Source organism: Capra hircus, chromosome 13 (genome assembly GCF_001704415.2).
Source record: "Capra hircus breed San Clemente chromosome 13, ASM170441v1, whole genome shotgun sequence".
Lineage (NCBI taxonomy): Eukaryota > Metazoa > Chordata > Mammalia > Artiodactyla > Bovidae > Capra > Capra hircus.
The window spans coordinates 73,806,611-73,830,050 of NC_030820.1; the positions used below are offsets into that span (position 1 = coordinate 73,806,611).

At 47.6% G+C, this 23,440-nt stretch overlaps 1 protein-coding gene across 1 annotated transcript; it reads left to right on the forward strand.

Annotated features, from left to right (window-relative positions):
* LOC102188783 (pancreatic trypsin inhibitor-like) lies at positions 11,564–21,884 on the forward strand. The gene is made up of 4 exons (XM_018056872.1): positions 11,564–11,657; positions 20,772–20,963; positions 21,203–21,291; positions 21,864–21,884. The coding sequence occupies exons 1-4, from the start codon at positions 11,564–11,566 to the stop codon at positions 21,882–21,884; spliced, it is 396 nt and encodes a 131-aa protein (XP_017912361.1).

Sequence of the window (23,440 nt, forward strand, 5' to 3'; positions counted from 1 at the left end):
TCTCTTCCCTCCCTTGCTGGGAGAGCAGGCAGACATGCTCTGACTCCAGGACTCTGGCCCCCGCTGCCCGTCCACCTCCCAGGCACAGGAGCAGAGAAATCAGGCATGCGCCCCACGCTAGAGGGGGACCTGAATGGCAGGCAGAGTGCCTCTCCGATGGGAATGTGCCCACCACCTCAAGTGCAGCCCAGATTGCATGGTCTGCCAGGTGCCCCGTGGTAACCCTGGGGAAACCGCCTGGGAGCAGGTTGGGGAAGGGGCTGGAAAGTGACTGGAGCTCCTGGTTGAGGAATGGGGGAGCTCCTGACCCAGGAACCCCTGGCCAGGTCAGGTCAGATGGAACCAGATCGGCTCTTCCTCCCAAGTGCAGCGGGGGAGAGAGGGTCAGTGCTCTAGAGCAAGACACGCTTCCAGGACACACCCTGGGGACGTCGTCCCCAGAGGTCAGGGGACCTCCCCGGCCAGCAGGAGCTGCGGGCAGTCTCACCGAGAGAGCTGGATCCCCAAGCCTGGGGCGATCGTCCTTATCAGTGCCTCCCCCTGGGGGTAACACTTGGGGGCACCTGGCCTGGCAAGACGCCCAGATCCCTCCATCCAGATGGAAACAGACTTTCCAGATTGAAGAGAGTGCCCAGCCCATCTTAAAGATGTGGAGTGAGCATCTGAGAGAAACAGATGTCCAAGGTCACACCACCATTCCTGGCTGCATAGGAGTCCAAGCAAGGAGGTTCAGCTTTTGTCTGAGTGGTTTGAAGAAATCAGGACCTCTCCCCAGGCACCTCTCCCGCTTCTGCCTCTTGAAAACGCTCTCTTCCGCTCTCAGGAGCGAGCGAGAGAAAGTATGTGAAGCTCAGGTGTCATAAAAAGCACCTGCTCCACAGAGAAGCAGGCTTAGAAAACAGACACGAACACGGCCCGTGGGGAGAGGAAGGTGTGACGAACTGGGAGTTGCACGGACACACGTACACCTCCACGTGTAAATTCATAGCTAGTGGGAATCTGCTGTCTAGCGCAGAGAGCTCAGCTCAGGGCCCTGTGATGACCTAGAGGGGTGGGATGGTGGGAGGGGGGGCGTTGGTGGGAGGGAACGTTCCAGTGGGAGGGGATATACGTATACATATGGCTGAATCACTTCGCTCTACAGCAGAAACTAACCCAACATTGTAAAGCAACTATACTCCAATTTAAACAAACAAGTACCTGCTCAAGAGCTCAAGACTGTCCAGCAGGTCATGGGGGCTCCCGTCAGAGCAGGAGGAGCCTTGAACAGCGTGGAATCCAAGCTCCTCACTCTTAAGAAGGAAAAACTGAGGACTAGAAACTGGCATATGACGTGGGGTCCTAAAGTGTTGCGATCACTGGTCTTTATCCAAATCCAGCCCCTGTGATTTTCCTTCTTTGTGATTTCTCTGAAAATGCCCACAGGGGCTGTGAAGGTGTATAGTCAGAGACCTCAGTCACTCATGAGCAGGGAGTGGGGAGGTGGAGAAGGACCGGCCCATTGGGGGGCTTCTGGTCAGGGTGGAGGGGAGAGGAGGACTCTAAGCTGGGCCAGAGTGACGAGGGCCAGGAGAGGAGGACATCAGGAGAGAAAGATGGACAGACGAGAGAGGAGGGGGAAGAAAAGAGGAGTCTGTTGTTAGGAGGAGGCTCTGCTGCTCCTGGTCTCCGATGGCTAGACTGGGGCAGGAGGAGGGGCAGGGCCAGAGGGCTCCTGTACTGAACTCCTAGCTGTCTGATTTGCTGGTTGTGGGGTCTGAGCAAGCCACTTTACCTCTATGAGCCCGTACTTTCTCCTTGACACAATGGGAGGAAAACCCAGATGCGGTAGGACTGACTTGAGGCTAAATGAAATCATGCATGTGAGATGTCTCAGGAGAGAGCAGACCCTCCACTCACAGTGGCTTGTTTGGTGAGTTACTGGCTCCTGATGCCCTTCTGTCCTGGGGCAGCTTGGTATTGAGAGCTCCTGCCCTTCTCCCAAGAAAGGGTGTCTGTGCAGGAAGGCAGCCCCCCCGTGTCCTCTCAGCTCATCACCCAGCTCTGTGCCTGCTTGACGTTTGGCTGGACTTGCTCCTGGGGTTTCTGGGCACTGAGCCCAGCTCCCTCCTCCTTGAGCCTGGAGTGGAGCACAGGGTGTGTGTGTGTGTTGTGTGTGCGTGAGTGAGAGGAAAATGCTTGTCTGTGCATGGATGAGTTAGAGGGGGGCTAGTGTTACATGATTGTAACTGGGAGTGGATATGTAGGAGCGACTGAAGGGACTGTGGGTGTGTCACCCCTCACCCCTCCCCTGTTGTTAACAGCCAGCAATGCAGCAGAGTGCATATGCACAGATGCTGAAGCCAGATTCCTGGGTTCAAACACTATCTCTACCTTGTATGACCTTCGACAAATTACTTACCCTTTTAATTCCTCAGTTTCCTCATCTGTTCCATGAGGAAATAATAACAGCTCCTCACCACCTATTTGGGACTACTGTGAGGATTCGATGAGTTATGCCTGGTACATAGAAGGAGATTAAGTGCTAACTGCTATCATTCTGTCGTTCAGTTCAGTTCAGTGGCTCAGTCACGTCCGACTCTTTGTGACCCCCATGGACTGCAGCACGTCAGGCCTCCCTGTTCATCACCAACTCCCGGAGTTTACTCAAACTCGTGTCCATTGAGTCAATGATGCCATCCAAGCAACTCATCCTCTGTCATAACCTTCTCCTCCAGCCTTCAATCTTTCCCAGCATCAGGGTCTTTTCTAATGAGTCGGTTCTTCGAATTAGGTGGCCAAAGTACTGGAGTTTCAGCTTCAGCATCAGCTCTTACAATGAATATTCAGGACTGATTTCCTTTAGGATGGACTGGTTGGATCTCCTTGCAGTCCAAGGGACTCTCAAGAGTCTTCTCCAACACCACAGTTCAAAGCATCAATTCTTTGGCACTCAGCTTTCTTTATAGTCCAGCTCTCACATCCATACATGACTACTGGAAAAACCATAGCTTTGACTAGATGGACCTTTGTTGGCAAAGCAATGTCTCTGCTTTTGAATATGCTGTCTAGGTTGGTCATAACTTTCCTTGCAAGGAGTAAGCGTCTTTTAACTTCAAGGCTGCAGTCACCATCTGCAGTGATTTTGGAGGCCCAAAAAATAGCCTGTCACTCTTTCCACTGTTTCCCCATCTACTTGCCGTGAAGTGATGGGACCAGATGCCATGATCTTCATGATTTTGTTGTTACTTATTATTATTATTGCAAAGGACTTTGACTTCTCAGGGAGAAGGAATGTATGCCTGCTGCCTCCAATGCTTCCACGACAACCCTGATGTGGCCAGCACTGATCTCATCTGACACCTGAAGACGTGGGGGCCCTGGGAGATTTCTGGCCCCAGGTCACAAAGTTAGGAAAAGTCATAACTGGTACCCAAACTGAGGTCCAATAATCTCAAAGCTGGAGAGCCCAGAGGAGAGAAGTTTGCGGGTGATCTTCTTGTTCCCCTGAAATCCACTCAAATAGGCAGTTCTTCTGTTTGTGAATCCAGGTGAGGAGCAGTGGGAGATCATGCTGTGAAGTTCATCTCCCTGCTTCACCTCTGCCCACATCCTTTACTCTTTTTTTTCTACCCAGAAATGCAAGGTTCTTGTTCCAAGTTGGTTGTCGTCTGCCCCCAGCTCAGCCTCTGCCTGGGTCAGTGCCAAGTAAACAGCATGGGTCTGGCCAGCTGAGAAGATGCCACAGTGGTTGCAGGAAGGTGTCCTGTGTCACACCTGTCTTCTGAGGTAGGTGACATTGGGGTGGCAAGGTAAGGGCATTGATGTTCTGCAGACACCTGCAGGAGGCTGGAAAGGAAGACCTGAGCTAGCACACTGCTTGCTGATCACCTACCTGTCCATTGATTTCCTTTCATCTGCTCAGCAGATATTCACTGAGTGTCTATCACATGCCATGCACTATCCTAGGTGTTAGGATGCTCTGGGAGCAAGCATTTCAGACAAAAAATTTCTCTCTGTGGGGTTTATATGCTCCTGGACAATAAACAAAGTAAATAAGCAAGTATATTCCGTAGATGTTAGAGGGAGATCAGAGTTCTGAAGAAGAAAAGAGAACAGAAAGGGTATAAGGAGTACTGGGGTGGAGACAGGGGCATGGAGCAGTGTTATAATTTCTACCTGGGACCATCAGTGAAAGCAACTCTGGGAAGGCAGCTTATGAACAAAGGCTTGTGCAAATCCTGGAGGGAGCCATGAGGCCATCAGGGGAGAGAGTTACAGCCAGGAGAGACAGATGGTACAAAACTGGAGTGTTTCTGATGAGTTTCAGGAAAAACCAGAAGGCTGAATTTCTTTTCTTTTTTAACTTTAAACTTTTTATTTTGTATTGGGTATAGCCGATTAACAATGTTGTGGTAGTTTCAGGTGAACAGTAAAGGGAGTCAACCATACATATATATTCTCCCCTAAAACCCCCCTCCCATCCAGGCTGCCACACGATATTAAGCAGTTCCCTGTGAAAAGGCTGAATTTCTTTTCCCAGAACAACTGTGGGTATATCCATTGAATTCTGACATGGAGTGTCGATGAAGTGGCCTAAATATTTTTCTCCTTTGGAGGTTACTTTTTCTTACTTAATGACTAAAAACCTTTTTGCTTATCCTTAAGCTTCAGTAACCTAACAAGGCTATTTTGGTATCATTCTGCATCATTTTTTGTACTAGACCATGGAATGATTTTTCAGTCTATAGATTTTCAGGGTGGAGAGGTGGATTTTCTTGCATTACATTGAGAAATAAATGTTTTGTTCCCGGGAATTCCCCGGTGGTCCAGTGGTTAGAACTCTGAGCATTCATTGCCAAGGATGCGGGTTTAATCCCTGGTCAAGGAACTAAGATCCCACAAGCCACATGACATAGCAGAAAAAAGAAAAATCTGTTCCCATTGTCTTTCTTTCTATTCAAGACATCACTTATGTTAAATTATCTTCATTTGTGCTCCAGTAGTTGTTAAAAGTATGTCTTGTGCCCTCAAGACAACACCTTCCTGTCCTGGGATCATTCCTGCCCCTCATTTATGGGTCTTGGAGCACTCCCTTCCTCATAAATTGAAGATTTCCCATGGTGAGTTTCTCCACTTCAAGGAAAGGACTTTCTTCAACTCTGAGAAAACCTTCACCAACAACAATTATTGTGACTCCTCTTCTTGATCTGATGACATCTAACAATCCTAAGTTGGATTGATGTAACTATGGACATAATGTAAGTTTTAATTTTGATTACATTTTAATTTGGTTTAATGACTATTTTGGAGAAGGCAATGGCACCCCACTCCAGTACTCTTGCCTGGAAAATCCCATGGACGCAGAGCCTTGTGGGCTGCAGTTCATGGGGTCACGAAGAGTCGGACATGACTGAGTGACTTCACTTTCACTCTTCACTTTCATGCATTAGAGAAGGAAATGGCAACCCACTCCAGTATTCTTGCCTGGAGAATCCCAGGGACGGGGGAGCCTGGTGGGCTGCAGTCTATGGGGTTGCAAGAGTTGGACACGGCTAAGTGACTTAGCAGCAGCAGCAGCAATGACTATTTTGCCTTACATCTGTAACTGTAAAACGGGGTTTGTTTCTGTCTGAAAGCTTTTAAGTTACAAGTGGTTATCCAAGCTCCTAAGAGTGCCACAACCTCCTCCAACTATTACTTGGGGCCCCTGGATCAGAGACCCTCAATATGAGGGTTAGGAGAATATGATGCCTTAACAATCTAGGGACCATGCCCCTCAACAGCAGGAAGTAGTTATGGAATGAAAATGATGCCCCTTTCCCTTGGCAACATAATTGTCCTAAAAGAAAAAGGGAGAATGAGAGAGCCAATTCCTAGGTAGGTTGATAAGAAGTCCGGGGTCCCCAAGGAGAAGAAAGGGGTCTGGGGCTCTCAAAGCAGAGATAGGGATATGGAATTCCTGAGGAGGAGGAGGAGAGGACAAACATCTTTTTTTTCCTCTACATTCCTTAGTCTTAGTCACATAAAATGTTTTTTTTCCTTAAAGCCTGAAACTGATGATTATACAACAAACAACTCAGTTTAAACTCTGTACTAACTTTGCCAACAAAGGTCCGTCTAGTCAAGGCTACGGTTTTTCCAGTGGTCATGTACGGCTGTGAGAGTTGGACTGTGAAGAAAGCTGAGCACCAAAGAACTGATGCTTTTGAACTGTGGTGTTGGAGAAGACTCTTGAGAGTCCCTTGGACTGCAAGGAGATCCAACCAGTCCATTCTGACCTTTAGGAGATCAGCCCTGGAATTTCTTTGAAGGGAATGATGCTAAAGCTGAAACTCCAGTACTTTGGCCACCTCATGCGAAGAGTTGACTCATTGGAAAAGACTCTGATGCTGGGAGGGATTGGGGGCAGGAGGAGAAGGGGACGACCGAGGATGAGATGGCTGGATGGCATCACTGACTCGATGAACGTGAGTCTGAGTGAACTCCGGGAGTTAGTGACGGACAGAGAGGCCTGGCGTGCTGCGATTCACAGGGTCGCAAAGAGTCAGACACCACTGAGAGACTGAACTAACTAACTAACTAACTAAGGGTTATATAACAACAATGTATCCTGCTTGAGGACAGTTTCTCCTTCCTGAAAACCTTCTGGATAATCCTGTTATCTTAAAATGTAAATTGTGGGAGTGGGTCCAGTAAGATCTCTACAACCTTGAGACATTCTTTTGATTTATTGTAATAACCAATTTAAAAAGTATATAACTCCCTTGCTAACACTAGCAAAGGGGACATTCTCCTCCACCTTCCATGCCTAGTCAGAAGCTTTCTCTGTCTCTTTTCACTTGAGTAAAACTCTGCTATACAAAAAAAAAAAAAAAAAAAAGTATGTCTTATGGAGTCAGAAAACTTTAATTTCCAGCTTTGCTAGTCACTATCTGTGTGAGCTCAGGCAAATTATTTAACTTCTATGGATACAGTTTCTCTTTGGGGGTAACATTAGGAAAAGGAAAATGTTAATCTCTCAGTCATGTCCTACTCTGTGCGATCCCACAGACTGTAGCCCACCAGGCTCCTCTGTCCATAGCATTCTCCAGGCAAGAATACTGGAGTGGGTTGCCATTTCCTTCTCCAGGGGGATCTTCCTGACGCAGAGATGGAACCCAGGTCTCCTGCATTGCAGGTAGATTCTTTGCCGTCAGAGCCACCAGGGAAGCCCAATAATGGTAACTGCTTGAGTTTGGAATGCCCAAGACCACTCAGGTTTAGCTCATAAAAGGACTCACAGAACACTATACTTAAGTTTACAGCAAGTGGATCAAGCGTCCAGTCAACAAAGGAGGAAATGCAGACGATGGAACTGGAGGAACACAAGCACAAGCTTCCAAATGTCTCCTCCCTGTCCAGACGTCCAAGTCGCTCAAACGGTAAAGAACCTGCATGCAATCCAGGAGACCTGGGTTCGATCCCTGGATTAGGAAGATTCCCCCAGGGAAGGGCATGACAACCCACTCTAGTCTTCTTGCCTGGAGAATTCCATGGACAGAATAACCCAGTGGACAACAGTCTATGGACTCGAACAGTCAGACACGACTGAGCAGCTTTCACTTTCACTTTCCTCCCTGTCCAGTCACACAGAATCTGCTTGATTCCCTCAGCCCAACTCGTCCCAGCTGTTGCCAACCAGGGACGCTTACTCTTGTCTGAGAGTCTTGGGTTTTTTTACTGTGGTCAGTCACATGGGCATATACCACCTGCACGGCTGACCTCAGTCAGGGAAGCCCCAGCCCCCTAGAGGGAAAGAGGCAATTCCCTTGTTTAAAACCATTAAAGGACTTCCCTGGTGGTCCAGTGGTTAAGCATCCCTCTGCCAACGCAGGGGACATGGCTTCGACCCCTGCTCTGGGAAGATTCCGCTTGCCAGTGAGCAGCTAAGCCCGTGTGCCTCAGCGACGGAGCCTGGGTGCTGCAGTCGCTGAAGTCCGTGCGTCGAGAGCCTGTGCTCCACAACCAGAGAGACCAGCGCCCTGAGAAACCCACGCACCGCAAGGAGGAGGAGGCCTCACACAGCAGCGAAGAACCAGTGCGGCCCAAAATAAAGAGAGCAAAATAAAATGCCTCACTTTAAAAGACGATCGGAGAACAAAGAAACTCTATTGAACACTTCATAAAGCGGGCGGTCTCCATCCCCAAGGGTCCAGCGAACCTCAGAGCATTTACAGGGACAGAGTTAAGTTTTGGTTTGCTGACACGGCACCCCAAGCTGGCATGCTCATCTCTTTTTTTGTAAGATTTATTTATTTGGCTTCACTGGGTCCTAGTTGCTCCATGGCATGTGGGAGTTTAATTCCCCAGCTAGGGGTCAAACTCACACCCCCAGCACTGCAAGGTGGATTCTTAACCACTGGACTACCAGGAAAGTCCCTGGAGTGACCCATCTTGAGTCTAGATGTTTATTTCAACACAGGCCTGAGATCAGACGCAGACATTCCTACTGGGAGTTGGGTGTCCCATTGATGACCATAAGAGGAGCCCTGAATCTTTGATCATCTACCTCTTAGAGACACAGAGCCAAGCGTTCTTGTTCATTAGTCTCAAATGCATTCACAGCATCCCAAAGACATGGGCTGATTTGATAAATAATCCCATTTTACAGATGAAAGCACTGAGGCCCAAGAACAATGGGTAATTTGCGAAACCTGGTTCCTCCTACTATTGCAGGGGAGGAAACCTTTCCCTCTTTCTCTTCTAGATTCCTTGGCTAGTGTGATAATTTAATTGACATAAGACAGATGAACAGGAGAAAAACAAATTTCATACATACATCATCCCCAAAGACATGGGACCCAGAGATGGTCAGGCAATTGAGGCTTATATGCTACTCAGAGTGAAGGAGAAAGGAGTGAGGATTGGGGCTCAAAGGGCAGGAAGATAAATTCCGGGAAGATGAGAAAAGCAGATATTTGGTTAACAAATGATTACCATGCCATGCAGATAGATAAATGTTTCTGATACTAAAAGTTATTTTTGGGGTTAGTTCCCTTCCAGATACAGGCCCTCTAACTAAATCTTTTAGGCAGTTAAGGGAGTAGTAATCAGCTTTTATCAATAACCTCAGATATGCAGATGACACCACCCTTATGGCAGAAAGTGAAGAGGAGCTAAAAAGCCTCTTGATGAAAGTGAAAGAGTAGAGTGAAAAGGTTGGCTTAAAGCTCAACATTCAGAAAACAAAGATCATGGCATCTGGTCCCATCACTTCATGGCAAATAGAAGGGGAAACAGTGGAAACAGTGTCAGACTTTATTTTGGGGGGCTCCAAAATCACTGCAGATGGTGATTGCAGCCATGAAATTAAAAGACATTTACTCCTTGGAAGGAAAGTTATGACCAACTTAGATAGCATACTGAAAAACAGAGACATCACTTTGCAAACAAAAGTCCGTCTAATCAAGGCTATGGTTTTTCCAGTGGTCATGTATGGATGTGAGAGTTGGACTGTGAAGAAAGCTGAGCGCCGAAGAATTGATCCGTTTAAACTGTGGTGTTGGAGAAGACTTGAGAGTCCCTTGGACTGCAAGGAGATCCAACTGGTCCATTCTGAAGGAAATCAGTCCTGGGTGTTCTTTGGAAGGAATGATGCTAAAGCTGAAACTCCAGTACTTTGGCCACCTCATGCGAAGAGTTGACTCATTGGAAAAGACTCTGATGCTGGGAGGGATTGGGGGCAGGAGGAGAAGGGGATGACCGAGGATGAGATGGCTGGATGGCATTACCAACTCGATGGACGTGAGTTTGAGTGAACTCTGGGAGTTGGTGACAGACAGGGAGGCCTGGCATGCTGCAAAGAGTGGGACACAACTGAGTGACTGAACTGAACTGGACTGAATCAGCTTTTCCTGAGTGTTTTGGGTCTCAAATGTCTTTAGTTCAAAATAACCCACACAGCATGTGGCCTGTTTGCAGGGGAGCGCATAACCTGTTTCCTCTCACTGTGAAACATGCAGTCATCACAGCCTGGGATCCAACATCTCAGCTGAGTTTATCTCCAGCATAAAATAAGCATTGAGGTCTAAATGGAATATCGGTGGTGGTGGTTTAGTCACTAAGTTGTGTCCTACTGTTTCGACCCCATGGACTGTAGCCCGCCAAGCTCCTTTGTCCATGGGATTCTCCAGGTAGGAATACTGGAGTGGGTTGCCATTCCTTTTGCCAGGGGATCGTCCCAACCCAGGGATTGAACCCATGTCTCCTGCATTGCAGGCAGATTCTTTACTGACTAAGCCACTAGGGAAGCGCCAATGGAATATTACTCAGCCAATAAAAAAGAATGAAACTATGCCATTTGCAGCAACATAGTGATAGTGAAGTCGCTCAGTCATGTCCGACTCTTTAAGTGTCATAATGAGTAAAGAAAGTCAGACAGAGAAGGAAAAATACTGTAGGACATCCCCTATATGTGGACTCTAAAATGAAAGGATATGAATGAACTTACTTCCAGAACAGAAACAGACTCATAGACTTCGAGCACAAGCTTATGGTTGTATGGGAAGGACAGGGGGGAAGGACAGTTAGGAAGTTTACGATGGACATATACACACCGCTATATTTAAGAAGGATAACCAACAAGGACCTACTATATAGTACATGGAACTCTGCTCAATATTATGTAGCAGCCTGGATGGGAGGGGAGTTTGTGGGGAGAATGGATACATGTATATATACCGCTGAAACTCTTCACTGTTCACCTGAAACTATCACAACATTGTTAATCAGCTGTACCCCAATCTAAAATTAAAAGTTAAAGCAAAAAAAGAATTGAGGTTTTCATCTTCCAAGGGTGTTTGCCACTACTTTGAGAGACCTGGCAATTTACTCAAATCTAGACCCAAGGGCCTTGATAGTAACTGGGTTGGGGGGGACATAGTCGTGTGGAGACTACATCCTTGTGCACACAGCATGGCGCGGTGCCAGCACATGGAAATCTAATGGACCACTTCATCTTCCAGGCGTGGGGGGGGACTCGTGTTTATTTTTTGCAACAGAAGACAAATGCTTCCAGTGTGCAGGTTAGGGGGAGAGAATGTGGGGTTTTCTGAGAGTCACCCCTTCCTGATCTTGGCTCCTTTTTCACATTCCCAAGATGCATGGGGAAGGCAGCTTTTTTGTGCCTGCTACCCTTCCCCGGCAGCCCTGGTGAATGCTCCTGCAGGCCTGCTTTCAAAGCGCAGTTCTGAGGACCCTTTAATAGGCGAGGAAGTGGACTGGGACACACCTGTAACAGGGAGCGTGTTAGGAATGCTGCTTCCCAGGCCTCACCCAGACCTGGGCAATCAGAATGTGTGTTTATTTCCACAAGACCCGCTGCAGGAGCGAAGTCTGAGAAGTGCTGTTACTGGGCATTGGGCCCCAGCAGATGCAGGAAGAAGCCTGGTTAGGTGGGGAGGTCGAGCATGAAGAGGACTGACCCTAGCCCCTCCCCTTTCCCCACTTCCCTGCTCATCGCCTGGTCCCACCCCTCAGCAGGGGTGTGAAAAGCCCAGTCTGCCCCCAGCATCCTCAGGAGCCCTCCTGCAAGGCCACAAAGATGAGCAGGCTCTGCCTCTCCGCAGCTCTTCTGGTCATCCTGGGCACCCTGGTGGCCGGCACCCCAGAGAGTGACGACAGCAACAAGGACAATGGTAAGTCCCAGCTCCTGTCTCCTCTGCAGACTGGGTGGGAGGGAAAAGGGGAGTCCTTGGAAGGGGCTGCAAAACAGGCATGGGGTGAGTGTTACCAACCCTCTCTGGATTTTTCCTGAGAAACTGGGCAGTTTTCACTCCAGGGACATTTCATGACTCTCAAAAAGAAAATCATTATGTTTCCAGCTTAAAAAATTATCCTGCATAACTCTACCAGACCAGGGGCCCCATCTCTGAGACTCTCTATTCCTGGTCCCTGCCTGGTCCTCAAACCTGACTGTCGTGTAACAATAAGATCGCTATTTGACCCTTGTCTGAGTTTATGGTCCAGTTTGCCTAAAACCCTTGGAATTTGCTGCTTTTTGTATGTTAAGGAAAGTGAAGTTGTTCAGTCATGTCGGACCCTTTGCAACCCCATGGACTGTAGCTTAACAGGCTGCTCCATCCATGGGATTTTCCAGGCAAGAATACTGGAGTGGGTTGCCATTTCCTTCTCCAGGAAACCTTCCCAACCCAAGGATCAAACCCAGGTCTCCCGCATTATAGACAGACGCTTTACCATCTGAGCTATCAATAGCTTCTGGGTGGGACTGGTCTCCAGGACTTTCCATCAGGTGATCTGAGGATTAGAATTTTCTGCCCTCAGCTCCTCTGTGGGGAGGGGAGGGTACTGGGATAGAAGTCAAGTCACCAACAGCTAATGAGTCGATCCACTTGCCAACCCAGTGAATAAAAACCCCTAAACATTGGGAACTGCAGAGCTTCCTGGGTGGGGAACATTCAAGAGGGCTTTTCTATAATAGCAGAGAGCAGGCTTCTCACTGAGGTGGTTTCTCTTGTTGCAGAGCACAGGCTCTAGGGACTTGGGCTCAGTTGTTAAGGGCGCTCGGGCTCAGTAGTTAGGGCGCTCGGGCTCAGTAGTTGTGGCTCCTGGGCTCTAGAACTCAGCTCAGGAGCTGTGCCACACGGGCTTAGCTGCCCCGTGGCACGTGGAATCTTCCCACGTAAGGGATCAAACCCTTGTCTCCTGCATTGGCGGGTGGGTTCTTTTACCACTCAGCCACCAGGGAAGCCCCTGAGTTTTATCCTTTATTTTATCCTTTATCCAGTAAATAAAAGACTTTCCTGAGTTGTGTGAGTCATTCTAGTCAATTATTGAAACTTGAGAGCGGAAGCCACACAGCCCCTAAATTTCTAGCCAGTGGCTGAGAGGTCTGTGGGACCCCAGGGACACATAGCTGGCATCAGAAGTGGAGCCGTCTTGTGGGGTTGAGCCCTCATCCTGTGGAGTCAGGGCTAACTCTGCAGATTTAGAGTCTGAAGTGAGTTGACTTAGGGGCCACCGCATTGGTCTGGAGAATTGGTTGGTGTTGGAAGAGATACCCCATGTTTGATGTACAGAAGAAACCCAGACTCGTATATCCCTGGGCTTTGATGGCTGGAAGGAGGCTCAAGTACAGGTCAGAAAAAGTGGAGGGCAGTGTTCCCAGAAACTCTTACCAGTTACCTAGATTGTAACAACTCCCTGCAGACGGCAGTTGTTTTCACATGGGTTGTAACAGGATTGTACATTGACCCAACCTTACCACTCATCTGCTCTGCGACCTGAGGTCAGTAACTTTACTACAGTTTCCTCACCTGTACAAGGGAAAACTACCAAACAAATTCTTGCAATGAATTATCAGTCATGAATATAGAGGGTTTTTTTTTTCACATTTCACACCTGATAATGTCCATTTTCCATCAAGATATCTTAGTCTGAAGAATTTTTGTCTACCTACCCCCAAGAAAAAATATGTAGGGGTCAAATAATGATATTATTGGGCTTCTCAGTGGCTCAGCTGTAAATAATCCACCTGCAGTGTAGGAGACATGGAGATGTGAGTTCGATCCCTGGGTCAGGAAGATACCCTAGAAGAGGAAATGGCAACCCACTCCAGTACTCTTGCCCAGAAAATTCCATGAACAGAAGAGCCTGGCAGGCTACAGTCCATGGGATGGCAAAGACTCGGACACGATTAAGTGTTTCAACAGCAATGATATTATTTCTCCATTATTATTGCAAAAATGCAACACTTCCAGGACTTTGCTCATGGAGACAAGGTTATACTTCTCTCGGGCTGTTAGAATATTTGTGAGGACTCAAGGCCCTTCCCTTTATTCCCATGTCTATTATTTTATCATCGTCTCAGGATATGGGATGTTGGAGTAGATTCATAGTTTTCTAGATGTGCTGCTACCAAAAGTAAGTCCATGTGCCTACTCACAGTGAGGCTAAGCAAACCAAGAAGTCTGAGTTTGGGGCCGAGAAAGGTTTATTGCAAGGCTATGCAAGGAGACGAGAGTGGCTCAGGCCTTAAAAACCCCTAACTCTCCCAGAGAGAAGCTTTTACATGCAAGATTTGGGGTGAAAGCTGTAGATGTGTGATTGTGTGACTTTCTTCTGCATGGTTGGTGTTCCAAGAACTTTGTGCTCAGCCAGAAGTTACCTTCCTCCAGCGGGGTGGGGAATTTAGCTGTCGCAAAAGAACTCAAAGATACTGATAAGTGTATTTCTTCTGGAGGAGCCTGGACCCGACCCTGCCCCGCCCCATTGTGCACTATTGTTTCTTGACTGCTTCTCCTTTGTTTCTGCTTCCCCTCCCTTCCTTGATTAGCCATTGCTTGAATCTGCCCTTTGGTATTCTGGAAAGTCTAGGAGGCTGAAGCCTTTTTCCTGCAAATAAGAAACAAACTGGGGGCCTGGAAAGGCTTTTGTTCCCAGAAGCCCAGAACTCCGTAAGCTCCTGCCCAGCTTCAGACATTTCACTAACAGGAATTTAATTATATTCATTCTACTCAATGACTGCACCCCGCAGAAGCATGAGGTGGGAGATTTATTCACTTGACAAATATTTATCAAGGCCCGGAAAACCATTGTTCTTGGTGTGGGGACACAGCTATAAACAAAATGTAGCACAGATCCAGTGTACTCTAGAAGACGGACAGCTGAGTAGGTGAAATACTACGGCAGTTCATGACAAGTGTTTTGATTGTAGAGATTGACGGGGAAAAGGAATCCATGCTCTTTCTGCAGACCAATCAGCAAAACCCTCAGTGATAAGGAGGTGTTTGAGCGGCAGCCAGGACCAGGGTGGCTGGAGCTGAATCGGTGGAGCAGAGGGGAGAGGAGGGGGGTAAGGCAGAGAGGCCACGGGGGAAGGTCACGAGGAGCTTCCTAAGGTTTTACAAGAATCAGAATTTGACTGAGAGAGAGCTGGGGAGCCACTGAGATTCGGAGTGGTCACAGGAGCCACGGGAAGGACTCAAGTTAAGACTGGATCCCTGCGGCTGCAGTGCAGAGAGTGGCCTCTAGGGGGCGAAGGGCAGAGACCGGCCCGGTGAGCAGCTGCAGCAGTGGTCGGTCCAGTGAGCCAGGAGGAGTGTGTAACTGAGTTACTTCTTGGGTTGACTCCAGTTCCCTTGAATAACATGAATGGTTTGCCCGGTTGAGGACAATTCTGCTCCTCAATTAAACAATTAAGCATCTTTGCTGTCTTCTGATACACAAATGCATTAGTATATGTTCATTATACTAGAAAAACGTTCGTTATACTAGTTTTATACATAAAACTCAGAAAATCAAAATATCAAAAGGTAAATCAAGGGACTTCCCTGGTGGTCCAGTGGCTAAGGCTTCAACAGGGGGCATGAGTTCAACCCCTGATCAAGGAACTAGATCCCGTATGCCACAAGTAGAGACGATCTCGAGTGCCTCAACAAAGATCTGGCACCGCCAAATAAATACAGTAGTGAGAAAAAGACAAATAAAAGAAAAAGAAAAAAAAGAAAAATAAATATAGTCGCAAGGATATGGAAGCATCTTAGATGTCCATCAGCAGAGGAATGGATAAGGAAGTTGTGGTACATATACACAATGGAATATTACTCAGCTGTAAAAAGGAACGCCCACGAGTCAGTTCTAACGAGGTAGATGAACCTAGAACCTATTATACAGAGTGAAGTCTGAGAGAGAAAGACAAATATCATATATTAACACTCATATATGGAATCTAGAAAGACAGTGCTGACGATCCTATTTGTGGGGCAGCAAGGGTGACACAAACATAAAGAACAGACTTCTGGACACAGTGGGAGAAGGAGAGGGCGGGATGATGTGCGCGAACAGCATGGAAACATACACATTACGGTATGTAAACGAGATCGCCAGCAGGAGCATGACGTAAGACGCAAGGAACCCTCAAGCCAGTAACAATCTAGAGGGGTGGGGTGGGGAAGGAGGTGGGAAGGGGGTTCAAGAGGGAGGGGATATATGTATACCTATGGTCAAGTCATGCGGATGTATGGCAAAAATCACCACAATAGCATTAAGTAATTATCCTCTAATTTTTTTTAAAAGGGTAAATCAACATTTCAAATCTCACAACCCAAAGATTAGGGATAAATCCTTCTACTTTGAGGTCTTAATGTACATGAACTCACAACCTTGTTCATCCAGAGATGAGAAGGGAACAATGCAGCCTCAGGCAGAGCTTGGGGCTTGCCCAGTGGCTCAGCGGTAAAGAACCCACCTGCCAATGCAGGAGAAGTAAGAGACTCAGATTCAGTTCCTGGGTTGGGAAGATCCCCTGGAGAAGGAAATGGCTACCCACTCCAGTACAATTGCCTGGAGAATCCCATGGACAGAGAGGAGACGGGCAGGCTACGGTCCATAGGATCGCAAAGAGTCAAACACAGCTGAAGTGACTTAGCATCTCGCATCATCTAGGCAGAGCTACCCCGCAGGTAGCACAGCCTTCCCTTTCCTCAGCTCCTCAGCCTCCAGATAGGACAGGCTCCACCTCTGCCACAGGGCTGTGATTTGGGTGAGGTGAGTGAGGCACTCACTCAGCCCAGGACTGATAGATCATAACTGACTGCAATGTTGCTCTTGAGTCGATCAGTCTTGTTCGACTCTTTGTGACTCCATGGACTGTAGCCCACCAGGTTTCTCTGTCCATGGGGGTTCTTCCCCAGGCAAGAATACTGGAGTGGGTTGCCATTTCCTTCACCAAGGGATCTTCCCAACCCAGGAATCGAACCCTAGGCTCCTGCACTGCAGGCAGATTCTTCACCACTGATGCAATATGAAAGTTTTCAATGAAAAGGACATGACCCTCCACTTGCTTGATCTGCCTCTTTGCTTCACCCCTGGCCCTGCTCAGCTGGGACCAAGAGTTTTACACTGAGACTTGAACACACCTCATTCCTAATTTCAAGTGAAAATGTTATCTTCTACCAGATGTAACTTGCTATTTTAAAGAGGCAACTCTTCTTTTAAATAGAGAATTGCCATTCTTTAGTCTTTAAGAAAGCAACTTTCTAATTGATGCAAAGTTTTTCTCATAAATAAGAGCTTTCCCTCTTCTCTCTGGGCATTTATGTGATCTTTTTTAGTCTGAGTTTCACAGGATTTTCTTTTTCATGTTTATTGGATGGTTTATTTAAGGGATCAAGAAGTTTGTGGATGTATAAACATATTGAATAACTCAGAGACTTTTGAGTTCCCATCTTAAATGTTCATCAAGATAGTTTACATTTGGACAATTTATGTCTAAACTATATATTAATTTTCCAATTTCTGAACCAATACATATTTTAAAACACTGCATAGAATAAATATATGTTCTTGATATGCTTGCGTGTTAAAATGAAGGTATTTACTTAATCTGAGGCTCCAGAAAAGAAGCATCATGTTTCCTAGTGTTGGGAAAACTGGCTGTGTTGGTGTCCAGGATGGTCCCTGGGGACTTCTCTATTGTGTATCAATGGGGGAAGCTTAATGGGCTTTAATGGGCAATTGTGTCCATGAGTGATTTTTAGTTTGGATGCTGCCCTGGAAAATTAAATTAAAATTTAATAAGCACATCTAACAATTACTGTAATAACTAGTGTTTATTGAGTATTGATTGATTACCAGTTACTTGACAGACATCATCTCTAATTCTCTCAACAAGTCCCTGAGGTTGGGGTTATTATGCTCATTGCGATGATGACGATGCTGCAGCTCAGAGCGTTACTTGTCTCACCTCAGGTCACACAGCCAAAGAGTGGCTCCTCTAAGACTTTAAAGAACATAGTCTAGGGGCTTGCACTAGATGTTCCTTGAGACTGGGGTGTGCTGGGATAGGAAGGGGTGGGAAAATGACTCTGAGGGCTGGGAGGTGAGAGGGCTGAGGATGGGGCTTTACCCAAAACCCAGATTTCTTCTCAATTTTCCTTTGAAAGAAGCGATCTGTTCTAAAAAAGGACTGACACCCATATCCTCAGGGCAGGAGTTTTATTCTTAACAAAACACATCACTGGATGGAGTGCTTTTACTCCGCAATACACTTCAACCATTTTCTGGTGTCAATAAATATTCTTGTACAGCATTACTTACTTATAAAAATTGTGGTATATTTTATTTTAAATATGTCTTCTTTCATAATTGCAAAAGGAATACATGCTCACAGGAACTTGTATAAAGGATATAAAGATGTGTACGGAAAGTTTTTAAGACTCCTTCTCTTGCTGTGTGTTTGTTTTCCCAAGCCATTAACCAATTGTCCAGTTCTCAGGGAACACTGACTGGCTGTCTTTGCATCATACCAGTTCTGACGCTAGCAACCTGGAAATAGTGTCAGATTCCACCGGTTAATGACTGTGGCCCACAAGTCTCCTCCCATCTTCAGACTCCAATTACAGGTCCAGCCTGTCACTCATGCTTCTACCAACAGCTGTATATCAGTTTCCCACAACGCCCCTGGAGTTAAGTGAATTTGCTAGAGCAGCACAGACTTGGGGAAACATTTTACTTACAAGAATAACAGTTTATCGGCACTTCCCCGGTAGCTCAGTGGTAAAGAATCTGCCTGCAATGCAGAAGCCCCAGGAGATGCAGCTTCGATCCCTGGATCTGGAAGATCCCCTGGAAAAGGGTTTGGCAACCCACTCCGGTATTCTTGCCTGGAGAACCCCATGGACAAAGGAACTTGGCAGGTTACACTCCATAGGGTCACAAAGAGTCGGACACGACGGAAGCGACGTAGCACGCAGGCACACACTAGCTTCTCATAAAAGGATATAATTCAGGACGACCATATGGAAAGGCTACACGAGGCGGGATATGGAGAAAGGGCACAGAGCTTCCACGCTGCTCGTTGTCCATACTCCCTGAACCTGCTCCTGTTTACCAACCTGGAAACTCTTCAGATGCAGCCCTTCTGTGTTTTTTCTGGAGGCTTCCTCATGCAGTCACAATGACTGTGTGATGACTCACACAATCTGTGGCTCAGATGGTCAAGCGTGGCTTTACCCTGCTGGCTCAGATGGTAACATGTCTCCCTACAATGTGGGTAGACCCAGGTTCAATCCCTGGGTCGGGATCCCTGGAGAAGGAAATGGCAACCCACTCCAGTACTCTTGCCTGGAAAATCCCATGGATGGAGGAGCCTGGCAGGCTACAGTCCAGGGGGTCGCAAAGAGTCAGACATGACTGAGTAACTTCACTTTCACTTTCCTCAGACAGTCACAATTGATTAAATCATGAACTATTGGTGACTGATAAACTTCCACCCACTCTCTTCTCCCTGGAGGTGGGGGCTTCAGAGGGTCAAGGTGACAGTTCAACCATCTGATCAGGCACTTGGTTCCCCTGGCAGCCAGCTCCCATCCTTGAGTTACCTGGGAGCTTTCCAAAGTCACCCTCTTCACATTACTGAAGACACCTTTATTGATCTCCTCATTTAGAAAATTCCCAAGGTTTTAGGAGTTTTGTGCTGGGATGGAACTAGCACCGAATACATATTTCTAATTATATTATAAATCACAACATCAGTTCAGTTCAGTTCAGTCGCTCAGTTGTGTCCGACTCTTTGCAGCCCCATGAATCACAGCACGCCAGGCCTCCCTGTCCATCACCAACTCCCGGAGTTCACTCAGACTCACGTTCATCGAGTCAGTGATGCCATCCAGCCATCTCATTCTCTGTCGTCCCCTTCACCTCCTGCCCCCCAATCCCTCCCAGCATCAGAGTCTTTTCCAATGAGTCAACTCTTTGCATGAGGTGGCAAAAGTACTGGAGTTTCAGCTTTAGCATCATTCCTGCCAAAGAAATTCCAGGGCTGATCTCCTTCAGAGTGGATTGGTTGGATCTCCTTGCAGTCCAAGGGACTCTCAAGAGTCTTCTCCAACACCACAGTTCAAAAGCATCAATTCTTTGGCATTCAGCCTTCTTCACAGTCCAACTCTCACATCCATACATGACCACAGGAAAAACCATAGCCTTGACTAGATGGCATCACATCCCCTCAAAATTCTAGTATTCCCATCTCCACGAGACAGCCAAAGTTAAAACACTCTAGGACTTCCCTGGTGGTCCTGTGGTTAAGAATCAGCCTGTCCAGTGAGGAGACATGAGGTTGATCCCTGGTCTGAGAGGATTTCACACGCTGTGGGGCAACTAGTCCCATGGGCCACAACTACTGAGTCCAGGCAACTACAGAGTAACCCCCTCTCACCACAACCCCCACCCCTCATTTGCAGTGAAAAAGACTCAGAGCAGTCAATTAATTAATTAAAATAAAAAACATTTTTAAAAATATACCATATGTTTTTCCATTCCTTTCTCCATTACAGCATGATACTTTCCCACTTTTTTTTTTTAAATACTGGAAACTTTCAACCTTACTCGAAAGTACAGAAAATAGTATAATTAAACCCTATGTATCGATTGTTCACTTTCAGTAACTATCAACATATGGAGAATATTGTTTATGTTTGACCTTTTTCCCCCCAGGATTTTAAAAAGCTAATCTAAGGCATCATGCGAATAAATCCATAAATACTTCATGAAAGGTATATGGGTTTTTTTTTATACCATCACCATGTCATCTTCACACCTAAAAGAATTAATAATAATGCCTCAGAATGCAGGTCCTCAAGTGGAGGCTCACAGTTCAGGCTTTCCTCACCATCGCTACCGCCACTCACCATTCTCTGTTTCCAGACACGGGGGTTCCATTTGCTGACCTTGTAGCCCCAGCTGTGATGGCCATCCTCGTAACTGACCCGCTGTCCCTCCCAACCCCTCAGGCCTGCGCCCTGCCTTCTGTCTGCAGCCACCATACACCGGGCCCTGTAGGGCCATGTTCACCAGGTACTTCTTCAACGCCGTGTCCGGGCTCTGCCAGACCTTCACTTACGGCGGATGCAGAAGGAAGCCGAACAACTTCCGGAATGAGAAGGAGTGTATCAGCACGTGTGGGGGCCGCAACAGGGCACAGCGTAAGACGGGGCCGGGCAGAGTGGGAGGGAAAGGGCTGGGGAGGGGCGCGGAGCTCAGGGGCCCCACACCGTTCACCCCTGCCCCGTGCCTTTCCTCCTCGCTGCTGGCCAGCAGAAGTGGCCGCAGTGTCCTGTGAAACCACACACTAGGGAGTTCTCCAGGGGCCAGCTTTCCAGAAGGTCACCCCTAGAATCACCTTCCAGGTAATCTAAGCCACTCTCAGGCTCCTCTTTCTCAGATGGGAACGCCGAGTCAGCCACCCTGCCCAGCGGGTCCACCGTGCTCCTGAGCAAACGGCTTTTCTCTTCCTGGCCATCTTGGTGTCAGGTGTACCGCGCTCGCTCGTTTCTGGGGTTGTCAAGGCTCTGTCAGGGTGTACTCTGTCAAGGTCAGGGGCTTCAGTGATGACAGTCAACAAGTTCCTTCTTCTTACAGAGAATCCGGCAACTGTGCTCCCTGAGATGCTGAAGTCCTAGGAGGCCCCATACGGGGCTGCGGCTGCTTCTGAGCTATTTGAGTCTCCTCTGCTTCCTTTTCAAGCCTCCCCTCCTCAGCAGAACCCTGCCTCTCTCTTCGCTGCAACCTCACCCTCACCTCTCTCCCCAACATCACTGCTCTCCTTGGAGGGGCAGCAGGGGAATTTCTGGTCCAGCCCTGAGCATCAGTGGTGGTAGAAGCGTTTTCAGTAAAGAAGCCCTCTTGCCACACAGTGATGTTGCATATTTGTCTGTGGCTTCAACCTCTGGCCTTATATCTAATAAATTCATTTTCTAATTAAACTAACAGGAGTGGATTCTGTTGTCTGCAACCAAGAACTGTAACCCACTGTGTCCATGAAAACGGTAGTCCTTCTCACTGTTCCGCGGTGTGGAAGGCACCACCCTTTTTTCTGTCCTCAGACTGGGCCCTACCAGGTGTAGGAACCATTCCAGCCCCACCTACCTCTTAATAGCCACTCCCAAGCAACACAAAAACCTGGGTGACAGATACCATGCCGTGAAAGCATTTGTTTTCTTTTTGGACCAGATCAGTCTGGGGACTGGTCATCCTCCTGAACTCTTGGGAGGAGAAAGGAAGGTGGATAAGGCTCACTTCTCCACTTGCTCAAGAAAACCCCTCCCCTGAGATCCTGTGGCAGGGTCGGGACTTTTATTTCTTCTAAAGAAAAGCATCGACCCACTTAGCACCTGCCCAGTGCCAGGCTCTGTGCTTAGCATTTTTTTGGCATTATTTCACTTAATCATCTGAGAATCCTTTGAGGATAAAACGGGGGTATCCAGATGTCAGCTGGCTGGTGGGTTTGTTTCCTGGAGTTCCTATAACAAAGCACTATGAACTGAGTGATTTATTTGTTAATATTTATTTAGCCACACCATGCAGATTTCAGGATCTTGGTTCCCTGACCAGGGGGTCAAACTGTGCCCTGCAGTGGAAGCCTGGATTCCTAACCACTGGACAGCCAAGAAATTCCCTGAAAACCAAATATTTATTCTCTCTCACTTCTGGAAGCTAGAAGTCTGAGATCAAGGAGTCAGCAGGGCCTTGCTTCCTTGAAAGGCCCTGATCCATTCCAGGCCTCTCTCTCAGCTCCTGGAAGGCCTGGCTTGCTGCAGCATGAGTCCAGTCTTCACATGGCATTCTCCCTGTCTGTCACCTAATCTGCCCTTTTTGTCAGGACACCAGCCATACTGGATTTGGGCCCATCCTAATGAACACTTAACTTAATCCCCATGCTAGAGACCCTGTTTCCAAACAAGCTCACATTCTGAGTTCCTGGGGGTTAGGACTCCAACATCTCTTTATTAGTGGGGACAGAGCAGCAGAACCCTAACCATGACCGCCTAGCTGACTGTCCCAAAGCTTTTGTCCTTTGCAAGGAGAAAGAGTTAAGAGCCCAACTACCCAGCCAGTCTGTAAAGATCCAGAGCCTGGGTTTGTTATAATTTGGGGTTCACTTGACTCATTGGAAAAGACTCTGATGCTGGGAGAGATTGGGGGCAGGAGGAGAAAGGGACGACCCAGGATGAGATGGCTGGATGGCATCACGGACTCGATGGACGTGAATCTGAGTGAACTCCGGGAGATGGTGATGGACAGGGAGGCCTGGCATGCTGCGATTCATGGGGTCGCAAAGAGTCGGACACGACTGAGCGACTGAACTGAACTGAAGCAAAGGGAATATAGTTTATTGGGTACGCGAAAGGGCAGGAAAGATGGCCAACAAACATGGAGGAGAAAGCCTGCTGGCACTGGTAGTGATGCCCTCCATCCCATGGGGGAGGGGCCAGGTGGGGTACAGCACCTTCCTTGTAGTTGCCTCCCCCAAGAGGTTAAAGGGCAGTTACCAACTCCCTGTCACTCAGTGACTGGGGACTTCTGACTCCCTCGGTGCACAGGCTTCTTGTGTGGCCCCAAGAAATCCTTCAGGCAAAGAGCTGCAGATACTGGCAGTTGGAAGCCAGCCAGCAACACCGAA